Below are 20,247 nucleotides of genomic sequence, written 5' to 3'. Positions count from 1 at the left end.
GGATGTTTAAAAATTTCTACGTTGTGAATAGCTCTCTTCGTATCTATGTTTCAGTTTAATTCTCAAAAACATACTACATAATTGGAACTTCTGGATCCAATGATGTTTGCAATCTTAAGACATTTGATACTTAATGTCAAATTTAACTCCAGGAACTTGTACCAATTTAGGTGTCCTTTAGTAGTATAAGAGAGTGCCTATTGCCCTGAAGTCTCTTCCACAAGAACAGGTATTTCTACAAAATATCATTATTTTCAAGCCTTGCCAGTTTGGTATTTTGCTATTTGAATTTTATTTTTTTGATTTCTGGTGGAAAACCTTTTTGTAAGTTTATTCTCTTTGTTGTTGTTACTAATTCCCTATCTATTTGTCTATTAAGGTGTTTACATTCTTCTTGCTGATTTATGTGAAGTACCTAAATATATAGGATAGCATTTCTTTGTCATAAATAGTCCCAATATGTTTTATAGTTTGCCAGCTATTCAGGCTTGTGCCTCACTCATTTGTTTGTTTGTTTGTTTGTTTTTTATGCAGTGCTTCTGCTGCTTTCCTGTGTATGTGAACCATTGGGAGGAGTGGGTCTTAATGAAATGCATTCTGATTCAGTAGGTCCTGTGTGGAGCCCGAGATTCTGCCTTTCTCACGCGCTCCCAGGTGATGCTGTATTGCTGGTCCTGGACCACACTTTAAGTAGTGAGGTTTAATATACAGAATAGCAAATACCTGAATTCCAGAGGATTTTTTTTTTCATTTGAGCAGCTGCGCTTTCTTTCAGAAATCATGATTTTATCGGAATGCCAAAATCACTATCTGAATGTGGATTTGTCACATTTTAATAAACTTCCTTGGTAGGACACCTGACATCTCTGTGGGTTACCAGCTATTTTCTAAATCCACACTAGAAAGAATCGAAGACAGGACTGAGGCTGGAAGATGATCCTGTATCTTGAATGAGGGTTTTTCATCAAAGGTTGCCAGCAATGCATCTCATCAGCCTGTAGCTTATGTCTCTATGGAGGATTCTGAGTCTTAAAATGAACAAAACTAAGGGCAAAACTTTAAAAATATTGTTTTTCTATGAGTTAGTGTAAAACTTAAAGTTGCATGTTGTGAAAAAAAAAAAAATCTAGATCTCAATAATGGCCTTAGAGGACGGAAAGGGATTTTTTCCCTTTGTGTTCCCTCTCTCCCTCTCTCCCATTTGCCCTCTGTTCCTTTGGATTCTTTCATTTAACAAATATTTATTTAACTACTACATGCCAGACATGTACTGTTCAGTGTTCAGTACTGCCAAGACAGTGGGGGAATGTAACAGAGGTGGCTTCTTGCTCCCGTGGAGCTTTCAACTGACGGGCATGTCAGTCAACCAGTGGTCACTGCATAGTCACAGTAAGTGCTAGTAACATTCATACAGTAAATGCAAGGACAGCCTATTAAAATATATATACCAGTCTGAGAACATGTGGAAGTATAGTCCACTGTACAGTGATAAGGACCCCACCCAATTCACAGACTTGAATGACCTTCTGGTCTGTAGGATCCTCGTGATGTCTGGACTTCCCTGTGGACTTGAGAGCCAGACAGACCAATCCATTCTGGCCCTTTTCAGAGCAATAACAAAAGGTAACTTATTTATGAAAATGTAGTTCCTTTGCTTTAGGTCTTAGACACCACTGCTGATAGATGCTATGGGTCATTCCAAGTGTTTGTCTCTTTCCTTATTGCTCTCCGGAACTAAGAATTACAGATATAAATAACTTGTAAAGTACCATTAGCCCAAGAAAGTTACTGGTGTCCTTTTGATTGAAGTTTTTGTTGCAAAAGTTACCGTAGAAGGATTTTGCCCCTACAGGCATCCTTTCATAGAATTAACAGTTAAAATAAAGGGGAAAATATCCCATAGTCTGTACTATGCATTTGCATAATTTTGTTTGCGTATCTTATCAGTATTGATAATGTATAATCCTTATTTTGAATTCTAATATATAGGGTTAAGATTTCATATATAGCTCAAATATAGTCAATGCTACGTTGAAAGAAACTTATTGCTTAAGCTGCACACATTCTATAAATATGAATTTTCATATGCAGAAGAAAAAAATGTAACTCGAATTGTTTCTAATTTTAAATTGACTCCTCTAATTTTTATTTCTGAACAAGTTTCTAAAATTTTTTTTCAGCGCATAATAGTCTTGGTGCATACAAGGGGTAATTATTTATAGTTTCAATACAAAGATTCCTTATATATTGTTTTTTAGCCCCTTTGACTCCTTAACACACCTGATGGGTAAGATACGCTACCACTAGTAACAGTCGCCTGCCCTGAAACCAATTTTAAACCCATTTCTCCTTCACTCTTGGGGTGATATATCAGGATTCCCTAGGAGGCAGCTCTGGAGAGTGCTTTTGTCATGCCTCCACCCTGGGGACTGATATTTGTTCTTCCTTCCTCCTTCCAACTACTTCCCATTAAAAAGTGGTTAATAATGAAGATACACCAATTTTTAAGACTTGCCTTCTTCTAAATTAACACAATAATTTCTAAAGGATGTTTGAATAGTTCTCAGACAGTTAGTAGAATTTTAATGCTGGATGTTATAGTTCTGCTTTCTAAAGTCACTGGTCATCTCTTATAACAAGAAAATATTGGAAATCTGTGCTGTTTCTCTAGACCACATCTCCCTAGAAAACATCAGAGGGACAAAAAAGCCACATTCATTTTCTTCTGTTGAAAATAACTTTAGGAAATACGAGGTTATCTGGATCATTTTAATTCTGTATGCTTACAGTAGAATTGATTGTACAATCATTTTTAATTTAATAATCTGCTATTGCTTTCTCAAAAACAAGTAAGTAGTTATTTTACACCGACTTTTACATTACACTATTTTAGGAGTTAATGCCTTAGAATAAAATGAAAGCAAAGCAAAAGAGATTCAAAACAAAATAAAACTTTTATTTACAGTGAACTTACTTTGATGAAGAGTTTCCCATAAAATCTCTCAGACTTCTTTTATCGTTCTATGTTGGATCTTCCTGTTATCAAACGAGAAAGTGCAAGTACCCGAGATTGGCCAGCAGAGGGCGCTTTTACATTATAAAGAGAATGGAATTCACTGTTCCAGGGTGGAAGATTATAATGTAACTGTAGAGTGTGCCATATGTGAATATACAGTGCGCATGACTGTGAATGCATGTGTATATTTTGATTTATATATTCGTTCACGTGAAGATTTTAAAATTCCACCCCAGCTAATGAGCTTACCAACCTGCTTGTTTTCAGACTTTAATACCTTCTTTTTCATATTCCCCCATATGTTCCACTCCTTAGGTTTATCCGGTGACATTATGCTTTGGAATATATTGTGGATATATTTTGCATAGATCATGTTCTGTAGGAGGGGTTTAAAAATTGACCTTTATAAAACAGCCTCCTTCTCCCTGGCCCAATCTGTTATAGCACTTTTTTTGTTGTTGTTTTGTTTTGCCTTTTTATAGACCAAAGTCCAATCTTAGATTTGGTCTATACTAATTTCTGTAAAAATGCCACAAAATTTATCCTTGCACATGAGGACCAGAATAATGTTTTATAGCACCAGCCTCTAGAAATTTAGAGATTTTTAGAATCTCTAGAAAAAAAAATTACCATATAGCACTTGAGACCTTAGTGGAAAAGATAATTGATATAGCAGCATATAAGATGGTGTCAGAATTACCCACACTATTACAGGATTGGTTTGACTTCAGGTAACCATCCTTCACTTCTTTTTTTTTATTTTTTTAAGATTTTATTTATTTGAGAGAGAGAATGGGAGACAGAGAGCACGAGAGGGAAGAGGGTCAGAGGGAGGAGCAGACCCCCCACTGAGCAGGGAGCCCGATGCGGGACTCGATCCCGAGACTCCAGGATCATGACCTGAGCCGAAGGCAGTCGCTTAACCAACTGAACCACCCTGGCGCCCCCATCCTTCACTTCTATATTTTGCTACATTTAGTTACATTAATTACTGGGAATCAAAAATACTGAGTCAATCCAAAAGGCAGATATTAATTTGAGTTGAAAAAGAGAAAAAGGGAGAACCGGCGAGAGAGAGAGAGAGAGAAGCTGCTGTCCCTGCTGATGTCAGTGCTGGCTAACAGTTAATATAGGTTTGTATTTTATTTGAAACCTCCCTGGAACTATGTAGGTTAGTTATATGACTTCCAATTGCTTAATAGTTCTATGAGGGTTATTGTTCATCTCTCAGGATGGAGGACATAGGTATTTTGACAGAAAGAATCTCCCCGGTGTGCAGCTAAGACGTGCTGGATTTATTTTCATGACATCCTTTTAGGGCTACAAACCTCAAGCGTTTTTTGTTTTGTTTTGGTTTGGTTTGGTTTTTTTTTAGCACCATTTTAACAAAGACGACAATTTTAATTTTAATTTGATGCTTAGGCCTTACCTTCTCTATTTTGGCATGTGAATGAGGACTAGAAGCCAGAGAGTGAGTTAGTCAGGTCTTATTATTGAGAGAACCAAGTACTGGGGTATTGCCCTCACCCTCAAGGAGTTTATAACCCAGTTCCGGAAAACAAGTTCCAGGCCCCCAGAGAAAAACAGTTATCTATCCAGAGTGAAGGAGACCATGTTACAGGATAAGGAGGGAAGACTTAGGAGGAAGGAAGACCTAGAGACAGCCTCCCTAAGGAGGAATCGGAGACATCCGTTCATCCGGTCCTGTGTTGGATCTGTGCACAGAGGTGGTAAGCAGCATTTCAGACTGCATGGACACTATGAGCAAGGGTGTAGTTGTAGGAAGATTCAAAATATGTTTAGGGTGGGGAGTGTCCATGAGGGGAGCTCTGCATGTGTGGGAGCAGGACTTTTAAGGAAAGTCTCTGTACTTCTACTCAATTTTGCTATGAACCTGAAACTGCTCTGAAAAATAAAGTCTATACAAGATGAATCAAACTGTAATAAACACATCAAAATCCAGCTGTAGTAAACACAGCAAAATGATACAAAAATGCAGGAAGCAGTTTGATTAGAGAGGAGCATTTCTGCGGGGACAGTGGTAGGAGAGAAGACTTCTCAGATCGATCAGAGTTCATGGGCTTCTGTATGGTTTTTACAAATGATTTCCCTAAGGAAACAAAATACTCTGAACAATGATGAAATACTAGCACAGTGTGCACCAGATCATTTCAGATGATGTTCGTAGGAGAGTCCTTCATCGGAGGACTGTGTACCCTGGGGAGCTGGAGCTGGCTGCCACTAGCTTGCCAGAGCCAGATGCACCCATTTCTTCCCAGCTCCACTCTGTGACGTCACGCTGGTAGCTTGAAATCAGCCCTGGCAGGAATATTTACACCATGGAAATTAGCAGACACTTTGAAATCATGTTTTTTGTTTTGTTTTGTTTTTACCTCAAAAAGTCAACCATTGAGTATTTACCAGGACACCTTTAAATGTGTCTCTTCCCATACTCTCCTCAGGCTTGCTTAAGCCTGCCTAACTTGAATAGCTCTTCCTGAGGGGTGCTTACCAGCCCAAGAAGTTTCCAGTTGGTCTTCTATCTTGCCTTCCCTAAACCTTGCTAGTGCCAAGACTCACTTCCCATGTGGTCATCTGGCTTTTCACTCATAGCTGATTTACTCTGAGACTTTTGGTCTCTGTTACTGACTAGGTCACTCTAGTGAGTATGGTTATTATCCCCACAACCCTGTATTCTAATAACTATCTTTATAGATGGAGATCCAAGTCCAAAGGCTAAAGGGCATACATGATACAATTTAAGCCAACACTATTACTTACACACAATTCAAATTTAATTCTGACTGAAACATTTCAGCAGTATAAATTCTATAAACAGGAGCAAGGAGCTCCATGGATAGCCATGTGGGCCTGTGGCTCTAGGAGAGTTTTTTCTCTTTGGGGAACTCATTTCCTAGAAGCTTGGATCCAGGAGAGAATATGCAAGGTGGGTGGAGGTGGCTTCTCTCCATTCTGCGGGAACACATGTTCCCTGGCACGGAGAGCAGAATCTGACAGACCAAAAATGTGAGCGTGTGTGTGTGTGTGCGCGCACACGCACAAATCCATATACATAGAGCTGAAAATAAAAGTCATCTATTTCCTCTCAAAAAAGATTAAGGATAAGTTATTTCAAAAGAAAAGGAGTGTTTGAGTGTTAGGATACTTTGCATTTTAGAAAAAAAAAAAAGACAAGAGGTCTTAGCAATGTGTCTGATCCAATTATAGGAGCCCACAGAAAAGCACAGAAAGCTTCAAAGGAACCCACAGTGGGAGAAGAGTCCAAAATAACTTTATTGGTGGTCTTGAAGAGCTTGGCTAGTATATCTCAATGAGACATTAGAGGAGGAAGGGAAAAGAAAGAGGGTGATAAAGATGCGTCTTAGTCCCAAATGTAGTCATCACAAAAAGCCTGCTTTTTCCATATGGACAATACCCAACTGTTGTTCATTTTTAAGTATCAATAAGAGCTATCAAAAAAGGACCCTAAAAAAGAAAGAAGGAAAAAAAGAAAGAAAGAGAGAGAGAGAGAGAGAAAGGGTATTATTACTGGTACGAAAGCAAGCACACTTAGGAAGCCCATGCGATCTTTGTGGGAGTGCCCATAAGTGTACCTGTGTTCGGTTCTTTAGGGTAGTCTTCCGCATTCCAGACTGCGGGGATTACGAAGCCAGGCAAGGGGTAATAGCTAAATAGGTGAAGCTAAAATGCATCACAAGGTCAGAACTAGAATAAACATGAAAGTACGGTGACAAGTGAAATTAGACTATTTGCAGACCTTGTAAGCACTACCTCTCATGTGAATGAGATCTGCAGGTGCCCTTCTTTTTTCTCAATGTGCATAGAAGCCCTGGCCCCTTGCACTGCTTCCTGTTTTAAAGCAAAACCACTTTTCAGCAAAGAGAATGTATGACAGCCTGAGGCAAGGGGTGAAAAAAGAGAAATATTCTGTGGAGTGGGAAATACATCTAGGTTGAAAATAGGGGGGACATTACCTGGCAGGGATAGAAGTAAGAACCAATTTGTATTTTACCTAAGGAAGCCTAGCTCTTAGGTTGAGTAAACGATGTACTTACCAACTAATTGTTAAAATAGCATTTTCCAGCAGAGGGCATACTTTACATTGAAATAGATCTAAAAAGGCCTTCAACCAAGAGGTTTTTTTCATTTGAATTTTTTTAACTTCAATATTTTTGGTTTCTAAATGGTTTAAAAATATTCTAAAGTATTTAAAGTCTAGAAGATGTTAAATGTGAAATTTCTCAGATTCCAGTTAATATTTCTGCCTTATTAGTAAAATATTCCAAGTTGTGATTGCAAAATGAGGCATTTTTTTCCGTGGTTTATGGACTGGTCTTAGACACTATCATTGTACACAGAGCTGTTCTTTTTTTGTGCTGTTTACAAAATTATTACAGAAAATCCTATCTTTTAATTGGATGAGTATCGTTTTCTTTCATTCCAAAAGAGTTTGATATAAATAACTGCTTTTTTTTTTTTAACAGTTAGAAATTACCAGCATTTTCTAATCTGTTTTGTAGCCAGCTTTGATATTTTCCCTAGAGGAAATGACACCTATATAAAAGTTAACTAAACTTATTATATAATATAACTCCAATATTCAAAGACCATTTAAGTAGCAACTTCATGAGAATTTAAGATTTGTTTCTCTTCATGATTCATTTCCTTTATCTAACGGAATCATTCTCAAGATAAATGAGAAAGTAGAAACTGCTACCTATATTAAAAAAAAATTTAAGAAAAAAAAGGTTAAGTCACTCGTTAGCAGTGGCTGAGCTCAGATCTGGAGGCCGATCTGCTTGACTCCTAGCACAGTGTTCTTTTCATGGTAACACCCTGCCTCCAAGTGACTACTCTATTTTATCTGATCTATTTTAACATCATAGACATGACTTTCTTCATCAGGACATAAGTCCAGATTGACATACTGTGAAAAGTGCACAGAATAAAACAAAATAATCCTGTATAAATCAGTGGCAGGAATTCTTGGCTTATAAACTCAATAGCCTGGTTTAATTTTGGCATCACATAATCACTTGATCTGACTTTATGTGTATGTGTGTTTGTGTGATTTTTAAAACATGACTTCTTTAAGTGAATGCAGGAAGAAAATCTCTGGGGAAGACATTCTTAATGTTATGGGAGATTCAATATATTTTCTTTTATTATTAAAGTTATTTCCTTTAGTATTTCTCTTTCTATGAAATAAAAAAATTATATCAAATGCATAAGAATTCGCTGCCTAGGAAACAAAATTATTTTTGTGTTGAGAAAGTGGAGATTTTATATATCCTCAAAATGACAAAGAAATAGACCTCTATATATTCACTTTCATTTTTATAATTATCTCTAGCAAAATTATTCCAATTAATTTTGTTTAACAAGGATGGGAGTGTTCCTCCTTTTATTTGCGTGCAGAAAAGTAAATTTCAAAATTTGTGTGGATATTTAAATACAAAGTAAATGAAAGTCTATTGATGAAATCAGAAATGTTAGCAAAATAAGACAATCTCTCTACTTCCCACCCCCCTTGGGAAGATAAACTGTTTCAAGATTGATAGAAAATTTGACATTACAATGAAAATGTCCATATGCTTTAAAATAACAACAACAATAACCAACTTTCACTTCACTTAACACTTGGCTATAGGATTGTTTGCTTGTTTATAAAGCTTCGCACAAATCATCAAAAAAACACTGGAATACCAGGCTTGGATTCAGAAAATGGGGACTTCTCGCTCGGCTCCATTCTAGCTGTGTGATCAGGATAGATCATTTAACTTCTCTGGGCCTCACTGTGTCATCTGTAAAACTAAGGTGATAATGGATATCTACCACATAGGATGTTGAGGTTTAAAGTGTAATTTACATCGTGAAGGCACCGAGCTCAGTGTCTTCCTGACACATTGCAAATTTGTTTGTAAGATCAAAATAATCCATGTAATACACTTAATAATACCCAATTTTTGGTAGCAACTTTCTTTAATATTTATAAATTAATCATGCACATTGCACTAAACAACTCCCCCAAACTTACATATGTTAAAGCAAAGCTTGGGGAAAACCTTGACTTTACATATATACAAAGTATTTTAAGATTGTTGTTTAACTGCTAGCGAATAGAAAATGAAATGAAAATCAAGTGTAATTTCCATTTGTATTACACTTAGTGGGAAATGTAAAGATACAGGGTTAGATTTTAGATAATACTTGTTAGTATTTTTTAGTATTTTTGGTATTACCTTTAGTTCTCATACCATATTTAAAACAGCAAATGAAAAGCATGTCAAAATTTACTTTTTTGCCTCAGAAATCTTAGTCTATATTTCTAGATCTAGAATTATCCTTGCAATGACATTTTCCCCATCTCATTTTACACCTTGCCTTTTCCTTATAAATCATATTCTCTTTTCATCAGTACATCTGCCCAAAACACTCTTCTGCTTGACAGTTCTATCCCACACTCGCCTCTAAGCTTCTAACAAGGCATACCTCTGGGAATTGCAAAGTGCCATATTTAAAATCTCTCAGTGAGATATACAGGTTTTCCCTTGTGATCATAAGGGATTCCTCAAATCTGAGTTTGAGAGCTAATCTACGACAACTGGTAGGCACAGTATTTTCACATTAGTATATTTATGTTGTGCTAATATACTTAAACAGTATGTATGTCCATTGAGAATTTTTCTACAAATCTCTTATCAGCTTTCTTTTAACTTTTAAGAAAGATGTCTTACATATTTGATTGGCGCTGGCTGTAATGCCATTATATTTCCCGCTGACTAGGTTTAATCAAGTCGGAAGGGAGATGTCACAGATGTCTCCGATGCTCAGGGAGTACTAGTCAGCAATAAAAAGGAACAAATTACTGATATAAACAATGTGGATGCATCTCAAATGTGTTATGCTAAGTTGAAGAAGTCAAACAGAGGTTACATACTGTGTGAATCCGTTTATGAGATGTTCTGGAGAAGGCCAAACTGTAGGGACAGAAACTAAATCAGGGACTACTAGGGGGCAGCAGGAGAGAAATGACAGCAAAGGAGCCTGAGGGGACTTCTGAAGTGATAGAAAAATCATGCTTGTGATGGTGGTTGCCAAACTGTATACATTTGTCAGACTCATCAAACTAAACCTACCTAAAAGAACAACCTAAAAATAGTGATTATAAAGATACATAAAGGATAAATTATACCTCAGTGCACCAACTAAAAAAAATAAATAAATAACTGGTTAAGGAAAAAGAAGATACTTGTAGTTTTGAGGAGTTGTACGCTGTCTCTCTCCAGAGAAGTTTTATTGAAAATATACTTTGTGCGTTTTTCAACCATTTCTATTTCTAGCCCTGAATGTGTGACACTCAGACTAGTTTTAAGTAGCTAAAGGCTACTTTAATGCAATTTATTTAGTGCATTTAGGAGCTGTAGCATGAAGTGATAATTATGTAACAAGTATAAATATTATGAAATGTTATTAATTGTAAGAAGAACATTATTTAATGGAACTCGTGCCCTAATGATACGCCAACTCCTTGATTTTTATTTCATTTTCCAGTCATCAGCAATTGAGCTACAGTGCTAAGACCTGATTGTACCTAAGATTACTTAATGGTTATCAAATTCTAGGAGGCGAATTGTAACAGCCCCACTTTAACTAATGGCGAGCCAGGCTCAGAGCAACCTCAATAGCAAATTTCTTAAGTCCTGATTCCAGAGCCGACGTTTGTTGCCATCTTTTATTTACTTTTACCAGTTTAGCAATAATTCTGATCCTTGTGGATAAGATTGCATAAGTCCTTGGCAATATACTGTAAAGAGGGAAGTCTTCCCTAGAGGAGAAAAAAAAAAGAGAGAGATTTTCAAAAGGAACTGATACTGAGTACTGAAAACCAGACATCGGGATTAACAAATTAAGAGAATTCTCTTGCCGTTCATCCTAACTGTAACTTTTTGATGGAAGCTTAGTTTAATTGTAGCAAAGGAAAACATTTATTTCCAACCTCACATAAGCTTCCACTACAACTACAATGCTAGGCTTTAATGAAATTCTTTTTGAGCAAATTCTTTTTGAGATTTTTAAAGTTATGTTTATCACTGAACTGTTATTTTCATAACCGATTAACAGAACCATGTACTTTATTAATTTTTTATACTTTATTAATTCCCTACCAGATTATGTTAAAATAACTCAGTGGTTACTATATAATACTTTGTGTTTCAATGCCATTATCAAGCCTAGATTTTCTTTTCTTGGGCAAAATTTCCATGTGGGGGGACAACAAAAGTGATAAATGTTTACAAGTTTGTATTTACTCTCATATCGGACGTGCATTAAAGTAGGTATATGCGTTTGATTCACTACCCAGCAGCTGCTCATCCATAGTGGGGTTTTTAAATGTTGCTTGCCAGAAACTCTTACCTTTTCTTCATAATCGTCTGGGTGCGCCTTTTCCACTTGCATTGAACTGTATGTACTGTGTGCTGTAGAGGTGTGCAGTTAAAATACGTTTATTCTCAGAAATATTTTAAAAATATTTTAAAATGTTTTCCTTTGCAGAATCAGACACAAGTTTGGCAGAAGGAAGTGTCAGCTGCTTAGATGAAAGTCTTGGACATAACAGCAACATGGGCAGTGATTCAGGCACCATGGGAAGTGATTCAGGTACTGCCTAACTGTTGTGTAAACCTTAAAAACTGTGAAATAAGACGCCATATAGTGGAAAGCATGGGGGCTGTTCGTACCCTCCCTGATGGATTTATGCAATTAAAGCAATTCTTTTCTACAGTTGAAGTCGTTTTGGAACTTTGCCATTCACTTTCTTTAAAAGTACAACTTATAAAAGTCTTAGACTCAAGCTCTCTCATTTTTGGTCCAGTCCTTATCTTTTTTGGTGTAGATAAGAATGTGCACATGCCACATTCCATAGAGTCGGGTCATCCGTTTTCTTTATGCCCTCTGTTTCAGTTAAGTGGACTGCATTTAAGTCATGAATGCGGTTTGGTATATGTGTTCCCGTACCCTACTTTTTTTTTTTAATCAAAATACGTTTTAAATGAAAAAAATTAATACTGTCAATAAGAAGATTGTGACTCTAGATTAACTGCAGATAACAAGAGTCCTTTTATTTTTTATTTTTTAAATTTTATTTTATTTAAATTCAATTAATTAACATAGAACGTATTATTAGTTTCAGAGGTAGAGTTTAGTGATTCATCAGTTGCATAGAACACCCAGTGCTCATTACATCACATGCCCTCCTTAATGCCCATCACCCAATTAACAGGAGTCCTTTTAAAATGAAAAACTAAAAATTATACATGTAGTTAAAAGAGTTTCAATTTGTCTAAATAGCTCTTGCATAGAAGTAGAGTTTCCAAAAAATATTTTGTCATTAAATGAGGACTTTATTAAGTGTTTCCCAAATTACTCTATTAGTTGGATATCACACCAACAATAAATGAGAGTGCCTCTTCCCAGTCCCACACTCCAGCAATACTTCCTGTTATCAGAGTGCCTAAATTCTGTCAGTCTGGTCGATTTCCTATTGCTTCTTCCTGTTGTTTGAATGTGCAATTCCAATGATTACTACTGAACTAAAATGTTAACATTTTCTAAGAAGAGGTGATAGATCCTCGGGTATCTTTTATACACCTTTCCGTATTTGTCTGTGCATTTGAACTATTTCATAATTAGAATTAACAAATTATAAACAAACAAAAAATGCTTTACAATGTGGCCAGCTAAGAATCAGTAGGAAACTGGCAAATTAAGAAACACAAATTACTTTATTATTCATTTGTTCTCTGATTGAGTTGTAGAAAACACTTGGAGAATATTGTGTACTTCAGATTCCCCTGCATTGTCAGACGAATTACAGAAATTTAACTAGAGGAGTCCTTAAGGGACAGAATCGTTTACATAAAAGTGGTCATCTGCCTTAAAAGCTTTCCAGGATTTTAAAGGGTTAATTCATTTTCTGTTTACTGCACTCAGTGTTTATTAAGTTATTGCCCTGTGCTTATTTCTGTGGGTTGTATTTGATTTTTCCATACTTGTTATACAGTTGTTACATTTAATAATTAACATTTCTATTAAATTTTATTGATGTTAGAACTCAAAATATGCTCTAGCTAATATTTAAAGTCTTTATGGTTGTTTTAAGCTTCTGGACTTCATCTTAATTTTTGTTTGTCTAAGTAAGGGCTTTTCAACAATATTCATTCATTCAATAAATATTAAATGGGTATCCTCTATGTGCTGGGGATTTTGTCTATTTAGCGCTGTTAGCAAATGTAACTATTTGCTGATTTTCAGTCCTCAATGTGGCATGAAAGACGTGATAAATCTGAACACAACCTACTTTTAAAAAGCAAATACATTTTCAAAGGCAAATACATTTGAAGACAAACACATTTTCCGAGGACACCCATTGATGTTCTAGATGGGGTCAGTGCTTAGAAACAAAGAATTACTTTGGATAGTGGGTAGTAAAATTCTGCATTTATAAAATTATGAAATTCTTTTCCCTCAGGTGCATGATATAGACTGAAGTAGAAATCAATGCAAAAAAAAAAGGGATTAGATAAATTGCAAACTGGTAAACATATGTTGAATTTCTGAAAAGCATTACAATGTTTGGGATAATATTTTAACTTTTGAAGTTGACATCAAAGGAACTCTATCCCATATGTCCTTTGTCCACCTTCAACAATTACATAGTGGGACATAAGGATCATGGATGTGACCCACTACCATAACATTATGTTCCTCTGTGGCAGTGTTACATCATAGTAAAACATATTAATGATGCTCTTAAAGTTTAAATATTCTCATTATGCTATGGAAGGCTTTTTTGTTTTTCTGTCTCTCATTTTTAGAGAGATATACTGCACCTCACAAAGTGGCAATATTTTTGGCAATACACATTGGCCTTATATGTAGAAAGTGTTTCCTTACTATTTCGAGGTAGTACCTATTAATATTTGTCCAACTGGAATGGCGTATTTTTCCGTAGTTACATACTATAGGTAAAGGAATACTTTGTCGATTTCAAACACATGCAGTGACAGACCTTTTCTCTCCAAGAATAACTCAGCTGTCAAAATCAATGTGAGAATGAAATGTGCCACATGGTGTAGTTCCAATAAAATGTTATTATTTAAGTCCTATTTGATTTTATTTTTTGACCACTTATATGGTATAGTATAATTTCCAGGTCTTCAATCAATATTTGTTGTAGAGGAAGGGCACAATGTTATTCAAAGCTTGTGCATATTTTAAATACCACATTCATTATTGTATTTAATTGATTTTGCTTTTTCAAAGCAAGCCAAAGAGAAACAAAAAAACAAACAAACAAAAACCCAAACATTTCTTTTATAAAGGAAATTGGCTCCTAGCTCATTGACACCAGCTCAGTTCTCTCCTTCTGGTGACAGAGAAGAGAAAATTCTCTTCTCATTGCTTATGTGGATAAATTCTTCCATCCCTATGTCAGAGGATGTGATAAGGCAAGAATCAGGCTGAATATTTAGCACTCACCCAGCTCTTCTTTGGATGCTGTTCTCACAATGAATCCAACTCTCATTTTTTTTTCTATGTTCACTCTGTGCTTCCCTTTTAAACTTGGGGCTACCTATTAAGTTTCCCGGACTTGACTCAAAAGTGCAGATGCGAATTGAGCTATCTATCTAATAGCCAGACATTTTCAGTGGCAGCATTATAGTACTTTAGACTCTAAAGTCCTTGGACACAAGGACTATATTCGTGGGACTGCATGGCATGTAATAGGTACCCCGTAAATATTTGCTGCAGAATGAACTAGTGGTACATGATGAGTTAAGTAGCAGAGAAACAACATGAGTTTGGCTCCAGAATCAAATTTTGAACATGAATGCCCTTTTAACATCTTAACTCATCTTACATGTATTAGTACAATAAATATCAAAGATGCATAAGTGGTATCGATGTTTTGCTCATTTGACTTCGTCTTTGATTACTTGGGGAAGAGACAGAAAATTGCTCTAAGTTTCCCTTTTTATTTTGTGCTACCCAAGGATATAGTAGTAAGCATGAAAAACAAAAAAGGAAACTAATTATTTAAAGGGGTACCTGCAACTATTGCGAGGGAAGCAGAATTTTATTATTTTTTTTAAATCCATGCAAAAATATACCGAGAGTGAAATTAAAGGGAATTTGCTAATCTTTTTTAAGGAATTTCCTAAACTAAATATCAATTTAGCAAAAGTAAATTCCTGGATCTTGGTATTAAACACAATTTAAAGTACATCTTCCTTTGCAAATATTCTTGCTCTTTGGGAAAAGTTAGGTAATCAATGCCGGGAATATAGGTAGAATATTAGGATTTTGATAATCTATAAAAGCCACTTAGCAGAGAAGTAAAGATATTCTTAAATAAATTTGAACCTTACATAAATATAGTAGACGATGAATGATTATGATTGCTGTAGAGTTCAAAGCAAGCATGGAGAGCCAACTTGTAAATGTATTTCTTTAAATGCTGGTGATCTGAAATGGGTTTTTCCTGAAAATCATATTAAATGAATCAGCAGATGATCCAAAGATAACTTAAATGTATTGCTTCTTTGTTTACTCATCCATACAGAAGGCAAATTTCCTGCCAGGTTAGTAGATGACTCTTACTAAGTGATGTTTGGTGTGAATTTTCCTACCTGTGCAGATAGCGGTCACAACAAGCTAAAACCCATTTAAATAGAATCATCCAGTTGCTGAAATGGACCCATCAGCAGCTTTTGTGAAGTTAATGGGATTTTGTTAGTTTAGTTTTATTGCAATCATTGATAAGAGAAGGGACACTTCATGTGTAATGAAGTACTAAGTGCTGTCATTTCATTTTTTCTTATGATTACATAAAGCAAAATATGGGCTTTTAAACTGATATAATATTTATTTTACTGCATTCCACATGATAGATTATACATTTTTAGATCTTTTTCCCCTGGCCAATAAAGATAAATATGATCACTTTTAAACAAAGTATGTTTAAACCAAGGTATGTTATAACAATTTTATTCTAATGTTCAAAAAATTAATACATGTTAGTACTTTATGAGAATTTTAACTTTAGAAATCTATGTTAATTGGAAATATTTTTAATATATCACACTTTGAGTTTCAGGAAAATATGAATACGTGGAGAATACATATAAGGAAGTGATAAAGATCGCAATTTAAAACTAAATGCCAAAATTAGTCACAAGTCAGTTTAAATCAACAGAATCGTTTTTCATCTTTTAATGAAAACATATCAGTTAAAGGCTTACATGGGAGAAGTTTTTCCCCTTCTCCCTAAATATGGCTTCTGTTTAATCTCCCTATCTCACATGGCAAAAATAGGATTTTGTTTTGTTTTGTTTTGCCATTTTAGATATTTGAGATAGGTAGATAGATAGATAGATAGATAGATAGATAGATAGATAGATAGATAGATAGATAGCCAGGCTTTTTGGGTATTTGGTTGTCAGATAAAGTTTTTCAAATGAGGGAAAGTACCATTAGCTATAATAACTTCTTCGCAATAAAAAGTAAAGGGGAGTGGTGATACAGAACGATGACTCATTTTTTCCCAGTTCCTCTTGATTCGTAGGTGGCAAGACTATAGAGAAACAAGTAGGGCAGAAGGGCTCAACAAAGAACTGGAAAGCCTGATGCACTAAGAATCATTCCTGCCAATCCTATACAGCAGCCCTTCTTGCAATTTCCCCTGGCTTTGCCCACTCTGTGAAAAGACTCTCCCATGTTGCCTCCCCTCCTGTCCTTCATCCTGTTAATTCACTCCCTCTGCACCTCTGCCCCCAGGCTACTGCCAGAATGGGGTGCCTGGGTCGACCCTGGAGATGCCAACAGAGAGCTGACACCCATATGGTACAGAAAATAGAAAAATGGATTGGTTTGGACACATGAAAAGGAGTTTAAATCACAAGAAGCCTATGCTGGGTTTTAGACTTGCTAGCCTTAGTTATTTTATTGCCCGTTCCCTTATTTTTCTACCTTTTAATTTCCTTCAGATGAAGAGAATGTGGCAGAAAGAGCATCTTCTGAGCCAGAACTGCATCTCAGGCCTTACCAAATGGAAGTCGCCCAACCAGCCTTGGAGGGGAAAAATATCATTATATGCCTCCCTACAGGGAGTGGGAAAACCAGAGTGGCTGTTTACATTGCCAAGGATCACTTGGACAAGAAGAAAAAAGCATCTGAACCTGGAAAAGTTATAGTCCTTGTCAATAAGGTATCCAAATAGCACATAATACCACAGTGTTTATTTTCACTGTATTTTTCTGACGCATTTGTAAAATGACATATATAACAATGGATCACGCAGACTTAATGTAATTAAGAGGAATGTCAAAATAAGTAATTTATTTTATTTTAAATCTTTGCTCTTACAGATGTATGTAATATCCAAGTTATTAGCTTTTAAAATGAATTTTTTCATAACACCAGAGCATAAATCAAATAGCTGTTATTTATGTGTAAAGAATAATACATTTACCCAGATATTCTTTAAGGTTAACTGACACTAATTTAAGTTATCATGTCTATGGACATGAATGACTTCAAAATATTACTGGAATCTAGGATCAGATATTGTTTTTTGGAGTCTCTTTAACTGTTGACCCTTAGTCAAAGGTGGCAAGTCCTCCTTACCAGAATATATATCATTTGTTTGAAGACAAAGAAAAAATTAAGTGACTATTTGGCTGATCTAAATCAAGTTAAAAAGGAAAATAGAGGGACGCCTGGTTGGCTCAGTAGGTTAAGTGTCTGCCTTCGGCTCAGGTCGTGATCCCAGGGTCCTGGGATCAAGCCCCACATCGGGCTCCCTGCTCAGCGGGGAGCCTGCTTCTCCCTCTGCCTGCCGCTCCCCCTGCTTGTGCTCTCTCTCTGACAAATAAATAAATAAAATACTTTTTTAAAAAAGGAAAATAGTTAACTAACTTTCAAGAATTATATATAGATGTTACTTGAAATGCAACTGAGGTTTTCCTCTAATAATTTATATTTTGGAGTATTTAAAGAACAATCTTCATAAACAGGTTTAAGTCTTCTTCACTGCAAAACAAAATCTAGTTATTTGAGCTTTATTCAGATAAATGAGTTTATTAATTTATAAATGTGTATATTGGGCAGATTAATCTTTATTTCTGTGGAGTAAAATTGAGTATACATTTCCATGGTCAGACATAGTCTTTTTTCTATTACTTACAATAACTAGAGTTTCATCATTTCCTTTACCAAATATATAGTAATAGACTATACAGCTTTTCTATATTCTTGGATTTCTATTATGCCAAAGGTTTTAGTTGCAACCTGCCTTTTGGTACCAAAGAAACATACTCAGAACCTATGATCTGAGTAATTTCTATCATGTAGTTCCAAATGCATTTTGTATGTATCTGCTAAGTCGAAAAACCTCTTCTTTATACTTGAATGCCTACTATTAAAACAGTTTTATTTCTCTTGTGACAATAGTGATACATTAGAATTTATTTGTGAATAGCCTTTCACGTATTCTCTTTATAAAGGACATTATCTTTTGGAATAAAGGGAGTCTAGCTTTGAATACACCTTCTACCCAGCAGTAGTTTGACGTTGGACAAAATCCTAACTTCTTGCTTTAGTTCCCTCATCTGTAAAATGAACAAAATAATACCACCCTATATAGTTGCTCTGAAATTTAAATTAAATAACCTATCTCAAGCCTGGGAATGACTCAGTAAGTTTTAGTTCTTTCTCGCACTCCCTCTTCCTCACCTCCATAACTAATTAAGTGGAACCCTTTAACCAGTGAACAGGGTCTTAAGTGCCAGGTTTACAGAAAAGAACAAAGTTAACGGGATTTGAAGATACTTCAGCTGGAGTTCTTGAGACCATTTGAGTATTCTGCAGTTTCCTCAAACTGAGCCTTCACCATCTCCCTCCTTAAAGGCTCTCTTTCCCTCCTTAACTGTCTCTTTGTTAGTTACACCCCCTCCTCCAAAGCATGAAGCCTCAACACCTAGGAGATATTTTTAATTCATCTATTTCCTTCCCTTCTTTTATCAGGCCCCAGGGTCATAAACTCTTAGAGCTAAAAGAGGACTTCAAGATCCAGCTCTCATCCAGTTCTCATTTCATCTCTCGCCTCTGCTGAGTAGAATAGGCTGGGATATCCAGGAAGTTCTGCTTTTAATAAGATAGCTTGATCCATTCTTTGAATGACTGGCACTGATGGAAAGCCCTACCGAAATCTGTTTCTCAGAAATCCACATTTGGTTAGAGTTCTTTCCAGTGTGATTATACAGAGTAAGAATTAATTCTCCTGCCTCACGACTGCCCTTCACATAGAGAAGGCAGCAATGTGGCTCCTAAGTCATTTTTCTTTTTGTTCCCTGGGATAAATATTCCCAGTTCCTTCAACTATTTTTCATATAACATGGTTTCCAGATTTTTCATCATCCTGAGTGCCCATAGTTTTTGAGACATTTATTTAGGACCTTTTTCAAATATAGCATCCAGAGTTGGGTAAAATACTATAGATACAGTCTTATTGGTGCAGACTGGAAGAGAGAGGAGATGTGACTCTAAGCCCATGACCAGGTTTGCCTTTTCTACTGGTGCCGGCACCCAAGGACTCACCTGGAGTTTGCCATAAACTAAAAGCCTCAGCTTCTTCTTTGTCTGAAAATCTGCTAAACTAAAATTCTTTTAAGTTATCTTTGTGCAGTTAATTTCCAAATGCAAACGTTCATTTCTTCATCTTACGCATGTTGATTGATCATTGCAGGTCTCAGGTTTTTGTATGCATCTAATGCAACTTGTTCTTATAATGACTCCTTCTTTCAGTGCTGTATGCCCATCACAGATCTTTCATCTCATTGGATCTAGGTAATTCTTACAAATCCACATTTGCAACCATGTTTAAATGTTAAATTATCCTCACTAATTATTCATATTCACTGCACTGTTGTGTAGACACTTAAGGACATAAGTCTAATTCATCATCTGCTTCTCTATTGTTTTTCCCTAGGAATTACTAGAAACCTCTCCACTAGTTCTTCCATATATGTCATAATTGTTTACTTTATCATCCCATTTCTTTCAATTTTAAAGTAACTTGAGCTTCAGTTCTCTTCATTTGAGTCTGGCCCTGTCTGTCACATAACCTTAGTTCTATATTTAGCCTAATA

The 20,247-nt window shown here is 35.8% G+C and overlaps 1 protein-coding gene across 2 annotated transcripts in view; it reads left to right on the top strand.

Moving 5' to 3' along the window:
• The window catches only part of IFIH1 (interferon induced with helicase C domain 1), a 54,051-nt gene that overhangs the window by 14,292 nt on the left and 19,512 nt on the right, over positions 1 to 20,247 (top strand). For both annotated transcript variants that reach the window (XM_054506167.2, XM_045868739.3), the window contains exons 4-5: positions 11,594 to 11,698; positions 17,086 to 17,306. In XM_054506167.2, coding sequence (XP_054362142.1) covers positions 11,594 to 11,698; positions 17,086 to 17,306 — 326 coding nt within the window. The remainder of the gene's footprint in view (positions 1 to 11,593; positions 11,699 to 17,085; positions 17,307 to 20,247) is intronic.

The sequence above is a fragment of the Mirounga angustirostris genome, unplaced genomic scaffold (assembly GCF_029215605.1).
Source record: "Mirounga angustirostris isolate CCGP_5_RB_7025 unplaced genomic scaffold, mMirAng1.0.hap1 SCAF_3, whole genome shotgun sequence".
Lineage (NCBI taxonomy): Eukaryota > Metazoa > Chordata > Mammalia > Carnivora > Phocidae > Mirounga > Mirounga angustirostris.
Note: the sequence above shows the minus strand (reverse complement) of the source record. Positions and strands in the feature narration are given on the sequence as shown.